The 7,764-nt window shown below is 43.1% G+C and overlaps 1 protein-coding gene across 1 annotated transcript; it reads left to right on the top strand.

Annotated features, from left to right (window-relative positions):
• Positions 1-340: 340 nt before the first annotated feature.
• Positions 341-1,984, top strand: LOC123139844 (flavonoid O-methyltransferase-like protein Os11g0303600). The gene is made up of 2 exons (XM_044559542.1): positions 341-1,200; positions 1,396-1,984. The coding sequence occupies exons 1-2, from the start codon at positions 397-399 to the stop codon at positions 1,693-1,695; spliced, it is 1,104 nt and encodes a 367-aa protein (XP_044415477.1). The 5' UTR covers positions 341-396; the 3' UTR covers positions 1,696-1,984.
• The last annotated feature ends 5,780 nt before the right edge of the window (positions 1,985-7,764 follow it).

The following is a 7,764-nucleotide window of genomic DNA, read 5'->3' as shown; positions in this document are numbered from 1 at the left end:
GCCAGTGCTTGCGCTGTCATCTTCTAGGGCCCTACGTGCTAGTCACTCCGCCGACCTTTTTGATTCTTTTATTTATTCTAGCTGCTAGATTTTTCAAAGATTATACACTCGAAACCCTAGCTAACCCACCAGCCAAAGGCCCTTCCCCTTGGATCGTGCATGATGGGAGCCATGGGCCATAGCCATGGTCATTCATTTGATCGTTTCTCTTTCGTGTTCTAGGGTCCATACGCTACCCTGTCGATAGCGATAGTGCGAGGGTCGTCACCCTCGCGTTCCACGAGAAATGACAGCATGAGCAAACACATTGCTATATTATATATGAGGCCTCCGTCCCTTATCTGCCAGATCGAAGTGAACAACCCGTACAGCAGAGAGAGATTGAGATTGTCGGCAATGGCAGGCCAGGCCGAGAAGGTGTTCGTCCCCACCGACGACGAGCTGCTCCAGGCGCAGTCGGACCTGTGGCGCCACAGCCTCTGCTACCTCACGCCCATGTCGCTCCGCTGCGCCGTCGACCTCGGCGTCCCCACCGCCATCCACCGCCTCGGCGGCGCCGCGTCCCCGTCCGAACTGGTCGCCGCCCTGTCCCTCCCCGCGTCCAAGCTGCCGTTCCTTGCCCGCCTTCTGCGCCAGCTCGCCACGGCCGGCGTCTTCAGCGCCACCGACGCCGGAACGTACCGCCTCAACCCGCTCTCCTACCTCCTCGTGGACGGCGTCCGCATCGACGGCGACGCCAGCCAGACCGCCATCGTGCGCGCCGCTGCCTCCCGCTACTACGTCGAAGCGGCCATGGGGATGGCGGACTGGTTCAGGAAGGACTTTGATGGACCTGTGCCATCGCCGTTCGAGGACGTGCATGGCGCGGCCATCTTCGAGGAGAGCATGACGCTCCTGGACCCGGAGATGGATCAGCTGATCCACGACGCCGTCGCTGCTCACGACCACATGGGGATCGGCCCCGTGCTCCGGCAGTGCCGTGAGCTCTTCGAGGGGCTTGAGTCTCTCACTGACTGCGGCGGCGGTGATGGGACGACGGCCAGGTCCATCGTCGAGGCCTACCCGCACATCAAGTGCACTGTGCTGGACCTTCCAAAGGTCATGGACAAAGTTCTTCTTCCCGCTGAAGAAGGAGCGGTTAAGTATGTTTCTGGTGACCTGTTCCACGTCGTCCCACCTGCCCAAGCCGTGTTGCTCAAGGTACTGTATATGAATGTTGCACATTCTTCCATAATTTCTATGTATTCCAAGTGAAATGTTAAAGCAATGATTAATTACTTTTCAATTCTGAAACAATAACAGCTTAAATTAATAAGAATCCCTCCCTAGTTTCACCCTAGCTAGTAGGGCTTGATTAACCTTAAATTACAAGTTTGTCCATGCATGGTCATGCAGCTTGTTCTGCACTTCTGGAGCGACGAGGATTGCATCAAGATCCTCGCACAATGCAAGAAGGCCGTTCCTCCCCGAGAAGCAGGAGGAAAAGTCATCGTCATAGACATTGTGCTTGGATCGGTTTCTGCAGGGCCAATGCTGGAAACCCAACACCTCATGGATATGCTCATGCTGGTGATGACGAGAGGCCGACAGCGGGAAGAGAAGGACTGGAGCGAGATCTTCACCAAGGCAGGGTTCAGTGGCTATAAGATTGTCAAGAAGCTGGGAGCTCGAGCTGTCATTGAGGTCTATCCATAAGGCTGTGCTCCCAAAGTAAGGTGCTTACATATGTTGTGGATTGTTGTGTGCTCGCTCTAAGGATGCATAAATAAAGGAGCGCCTTGTCATTTTTCAAAAAGAAGTCCTGGGTAGATCATTCAATAGCAAGGCGATTATGTCTTGTTACCTTATGATACCCGTGGAACTTTCTTTTTGAAAAAATAGTATCCACTTAGAGTGCTTTTCATATCCAATTACAGTGATTTTCATATATGTACCGTGTACAATATCATATACCATAAGATAAGATCACACCTTGTACTTGTTATTGAAACCTTGTCTTATTGACTATATGGTCCAAAAATATTGAGCAAATTTGATTTCTTGCCCTCTTTAGAGGCCTCTAGTTGTCTCTTTGTGGCTTGGAATGAAGCTGTGTTTTCTGGAGAACCTTTATTTCAGAATGAATTTTCTATATCCACCAGGTTCACCTCAGTACACTTAGGTGAGTCTTGGATCCTAACCAATACATATGGACCCTATCACGCTCAAAACTTAACTACTTACATTGACTGATTCCAAAATGTGCATATGCCAAATGATCATGATTGGTTCGTGGATGGAGATTTCAATTATGTCAGATACCCTAAGAACAAAAAAAGAAAAGGCGGTAATGCACATGACATGTTTGCTTTCAATGAAGCAATCAATTCCCTTGCTTTTTGTTAAAATTCCCCTTAGAGGCATAATGCTTATAATTACTTAGAGCAATATGCAGAGTGATCCTCTCTTGGAAAAGCTTGACTAAGTATTTCTCCTCTGAATCCTAGACTATCAATTATCTAAACACTATAGCTATTCCTTAGGCCAGGCCTATTTTTGACCACATCCCTTGTTTCATTTGGATTGGTACATCTATTCTTGAGTCCTCTATTTTCTGGTTTGAAATTTACTGGCTGCAACACCCAGACTTTACCGACACTTTTAAGAAAATTTGGAACCAACAAATTCATGAACATGATAGTTCCAAAAGAGTAACTGCAAATTTTAAAAGACCAAGAAAAGGTTTAAAACTTTGTTCCAAAAATATTTCTAATCTCTCTAGCACTATCAAAGATACCAACTCAATGATTTGATTCTATGACACTTTTAAAGAATTTAGGAATCTTGCAATTCATGAGTGGAACAATTAGACAAATCCTCCAAAACCATTTCCTTTAGCTTCTCTCACACCAACAAATATACTGGAAGCAAAGAGACATTATTATATGGGCACACCTGGGGGAAGCAAAGCAAAACAAAATCATGCAAAGTCATCAATTATTAGGAAATTATCATGTTCCTATTAAGAGATAAGCAGAGGCATTGAGCACTTTGAACATCATGCCAAGGCTGCTTTCCTTGGTAGATCTTTCAAGCAAAGACTTGGCTATGTTGTCCCAACTTTCAACCTTCCGAATTTGGATTCTTTGCTTACGAGAAATGATGGTCTACATTTTAGAGCAATCTTTCATTAAAGAGGAAATTGATAAAGCATTCAGGAATTTTCCCTCTCATGAATACGCAGGCCAAGATGGTTTAAATTCTGATTTTGTTAAAGCTTGTTGAGAGACTATTGCCTCTGATTTCTCTGCATTATTTGAGGAGCTTTACCATGGTTCAATCGATATTTAGAGCATTAACTCTTCCTTCATTACTCTGATTAAAAAAATGGCTATGCAATTTAGGATAATCATTTTAGACCTATTTCCTTTCTAAATTGCTCCATCAAGATGATAACCAAGCTTTTCGCAAACATGCTCCAAAAATTTATTCTTAAATTAGTTCATTCCAATCAATATGTTTTTCTAATGTCATGCAAGTGCACATTGTATAGTTGTAGCCATTTTGAAGTAATAGTCTCGATTGGACAGAAAACTTAAGAAACGGTCTTTTGCCTCCAATAGAGGTTTATCGGAAAGTGCATCAAATTATTTTAAATCCCAATCAAAGCGGTGTGAAAGTGAAAATATTGCAAGAGTGTGTGAACAAAAATTAAGGTGCACTAAAATGATAACAAAAAACAAGAGAGTAATAAAATAATGGAAACTATGGGAGGGCTAAAGGCATTCACAGGGAGTCTGGATTCACTACTAATATTTGATGACCCATAAGTATAGGCGATCTATCGTAGTCCTTTCGATAAGTAAGAGTGTCGAATCCAACGAGGAGCAGAAGGAAATGCCAAGCGGTTCTCAGCAAGGTATTCTCTGCAAGCACTGAAATATCGGTAACAAATAGTTGTGTGATAAGATAATACGTAACGGGTAACAAGTAACAAGAGTAAAAAAGGTGCAGAAAGGTGGCCCAATCCTTTTTCTAGCAAAGCAAAGCCTGAACGAACTCTTACTGTCAAGCTAGTTTTCATCATGCTCATATGATTCGGGTTTGTTACTTTGATAATTTGATATGTGGGTGGACCGTGCTTGGGTGCTTTCCTTCCTTGGACAAGCCTCTCATTTATGATTAACCCCTCTCGCAAGCATCCGCAACTACGAAAGAAGAATTAAGATAAACCTAACCATAGCATTAAACATATGGATCCAACTCAGTCCCTTACGAAGCAACGCATAAACTAGGGTTTAAGCTTCTGTCACTCTAGCAACCCATCATCTACTTATTACTTTCCAATACCTTCCCCTAGGCCCAAATCATGGTGAAGTGTCATGTAGTCGACGTTCACATAACACCACTAGAGGAAAGACAACATACATCTCATCAAAATATCGAACGAATACCAAATTCACATGATTACTTAAAACAAGACTTCTCCCATGTCCTCAGGAACAAATGTAACTACTCACAAAGCATATTCATGTTCATAATCAGAGGAGTATTAATTATCATTAAGGATCTAAACATATAATCTTCTACCGAATAGACCAACTAGCATCAACTATAAGGAGTAATCAACACTACTAGCAACCCATAGGTACCAATCTAAGGTTTTGAGACAAAGATCGGATACAAAAGATGAACTAGGGTTTGAGAGGAGATGGTGCTGGTGAATACATTGATGGACATTGACCCCCTCTCAAGAGAGGATCGATGGTGATGACGATGGCGATGATTTCCCCCTCCCGGAGGGAAGTTTCCCGGCAGAACAACTCCGCCGGAGCCCTAGATTGGTTCTGCCTAGGTTCCGCCTCGAGACGGTGGCGCTTCATCCCGAAAGCTTTCTTCTTATTTTTTCCAGGTCAAAACACACCATATAGCATAAGATGGGCGTCGGGGGCCTGCCATGGGGGCCACAAGGACGGAGGGCGCGCCCAGGGGGTAGGGTGCGCCCTCCACCCTTGTGGATGGCAGGTGGCCCCCCCTCTGGTGCTTTCTTCGCCCAATATTTTTTTATTCCAAACTGATTCTCCGTGAAGTTTCAGGACTTTTAGAGTTGTGCAGACTAGGTCTCTAATATTTGCTCACTTTCCAGTCCAGAATTCCAGCTGCCGGAATTCTCCCTCTTCATGTAAACCATATAAAATAAAAGGGAAAGGCATAAGTATTGTGATATAATGTGTAATAATAGCCCATAATGCAATAAATATCAATATAAAAACATGATGCAAAATGGACGTATCAATATTTATGTTACCAAATTATGTGAAAACACAATTGTTCTTCATTCAAATATATAATCCTCGTTATATGTTTATTGTGTGGGCGGAATCAAATAATGTCGTTACATGCATACAATCGTAGCTTTGTATCACACAAAATAGTGATCTAACTATTTATGACAATCATCATGTCACATTGTGACTGCCATGTCCCTTTTTATATTAAATCGGAAAATACAAGTATAGCAAAGTAGTATTTGTTCAAGAAATAACATATACTATTATGGTGTATTTGGATCTTGATGCCTCGTGTAATCTTCACATGTCATGGTAGGGAACAAAATTGCTTGTGCACCTTCCTCCATACTCTCAATATGGTGGCTTAATTTGGATCATGTTGATTGCTCGTGCATATGTATCAAGGGTTTGGATCGATATGCCCAACCAACAATATAAACATGCTTGTGTTTGATAATTAAATGTCGACATAATATTCCACGTGACCAATTCAACAGTTTGATTTGCAGAAGGCTCGCATTTTTCGATAAAGGGCGACATTTTTATCTCAAAATATAGCATCAAGCGGAAACAAAGCATTATGAGTAACACCCAGCCTCTACATAACTAAGACGCACATGGTCAAATCCAGAAGTTTGACAAAAAATCATGAAATAAAACCGACAAATCAGCAACAATAAAGTCCTATAGACCGACACTATGCCCATGAAGAGGAGCAACATTTTTTTCCATTAAAATCTAAATCATTTTTACATAACCAAAGCAACTAAATTAAGGCATACGCTCTCACCCTTATTAGCGTCTTGAACCTATTTGTCGTGAGATCTTGGAAAGGGTGCATTTGCTCGCTTGCTTATCTCCTTCAAGAAATTGCCTTACTTGAATATTTCGGGCTACATGTAAGTTGTGCCCTTGTTATTTCTACACACTTCACATTAAAACATACAGGGGCTCTACTGTTGTTAATTTAGCCAGCTTATCCACGCAGGGGCTTTCCAAGCTTAAGGAGCCTAGTGAGCTCACCATGACACCCGAGGATTTGACGTTTCCGAGGCTCTACAATATCGAAATCAACGGGTCTAGTGGGGAATCGGAACTGATGGAGCTCCTATACTTTCTGCTGAGAAGGGCACCCATGCTTAAGTGGTTGCAACTCAAGACACTTGCAATGGAGCCATGGTTCGTCAGGAAGGAGAGGCATAAATTGCAAGACGAAGAGAGGTGCCGTTACCCGAGAGAGGTGACCTCGACACACCTGGCTCCCAAGGTTCCGTCCACCGTGAAGTTCAGCATCACCTGACTTCTGTGCGTACTGAAATGCGTTGCGGCTGTTACATATCTTTGACAAACGACCGAGGTAACTTGAGGTTGTAGCATGTTATGATGGTCAGATCTTACTTTTGTAGTTCGTTCATTAATTAGGCTCATCTATATACAGAAATCTGTTTTGACTCTGGGGCCCATTTATATATTATTATTAACATGAATTCTTTAGATTTGGTTGATTAGTTCGGTTCTTTGCCACACAGCTGGATCAAATCTTTATTTTCTACTAGTAAAGTGCCCGTGCATTGTTACAGGTGACAATGCAATTAAATTAATAAAACAAATGATTAAGTTACATGTATGACTTCTTGAGGATGGAAAGCATAGATATTTTATTCAACGACCGGTAGGGTAGGCGCATCAATCAGTCTTGTTTCAGATCTATATGTTTATGTCCAAGAATAGAATTTTAGTCCAGGGATTGCTCGGATCTCCTCCAACTCCATCCTTCACCAACTACGCAGATCGAAGGCCTCTCATAGCATAATTTGGTGAAGTTGTTGAAGCTAACTTCATGAAGTAGAACCTCATAGCTTAATATATTTACGACGACAATGCCATCACCAAGTGGCATAACTTAGGTATGAATTCCTCTTCTGACGAACCCAGTCGAAGCGCTATCCATGACGTCACCACTGTTCCCTTTTCACAAGCCCACCACCGCCGAACCGCCAACCCTCCACCTCACTCTATTTAGCTTGCCACCACGCCATTGCTTCCCTCTCCTATCGTCGTCCTCCTTCCTCCATCACACTCTTCCACATCATTGGCCTCCTACCAGACGTCGCCCTCTTCCCCCAACATTGACCACCTCCCCGCCGTTGGCCTATGCTATGTTCATGGTCAACCCTGAACCAACAAAAGTTGACCAACACGTCCAAAACGGTGCAGCTCCTCCACGGAAGCTGGAGCGCGGTGCTGAGGCTTCAATATTTCCAGACATTTCGGAATAGGCTTATATATATGTTTCTTGCTCTCGAGTTGCCGCCTAGTGAAATATTTTAGCAATGTTAATTTCAGCTAGAAATGTAGTTTATTCTACTCTGGTAATACCTCATCTAAATAAATAATGTTTTCCACTGGTATACTCTGCATGCAATCTTTCATCAACCAACCACACATAGATATAAAGTCACTGCCATTTCGCATTCAATCGCCAATTGTAATA

The sequence above is a fragment of the Triticum aestivum genome, chromosome 6B (genome assembly GCF_018294505.1).
Source record: "Triticum aestivum cultivar Chinese Spring chromosome 6B, IWGSC CS RefSeq v2.1, whole genome shotgun sequence".
Lineage (NCBI taxonomy): Eukaryota > Viridiplantae > Streptophyta > Magnoliopsida > Poales > Poaceae > Triticum > Triticum aestivum.
Note: the sequence above shows the minus strand (reverse complement) of the source record. Positions and strands in the feature narration are given on the sequence as shown.

Coding starts and splice junctions, on each gene's coding strand:
- LOC123139844 (XM_044559542.1), top strand. CDS start 397: ATGGCAGGCCAGGCCGAGAAGGTGTTCGTCCCCACCGACGACGAGCTG. Junction 1,201..1,395: donor CCCAAGCCGTGTTGCTCAAG/GTACTGTATATG, acceptor ATGGTCATGCAG/CTTGTTCTGCACTTCTGGAG.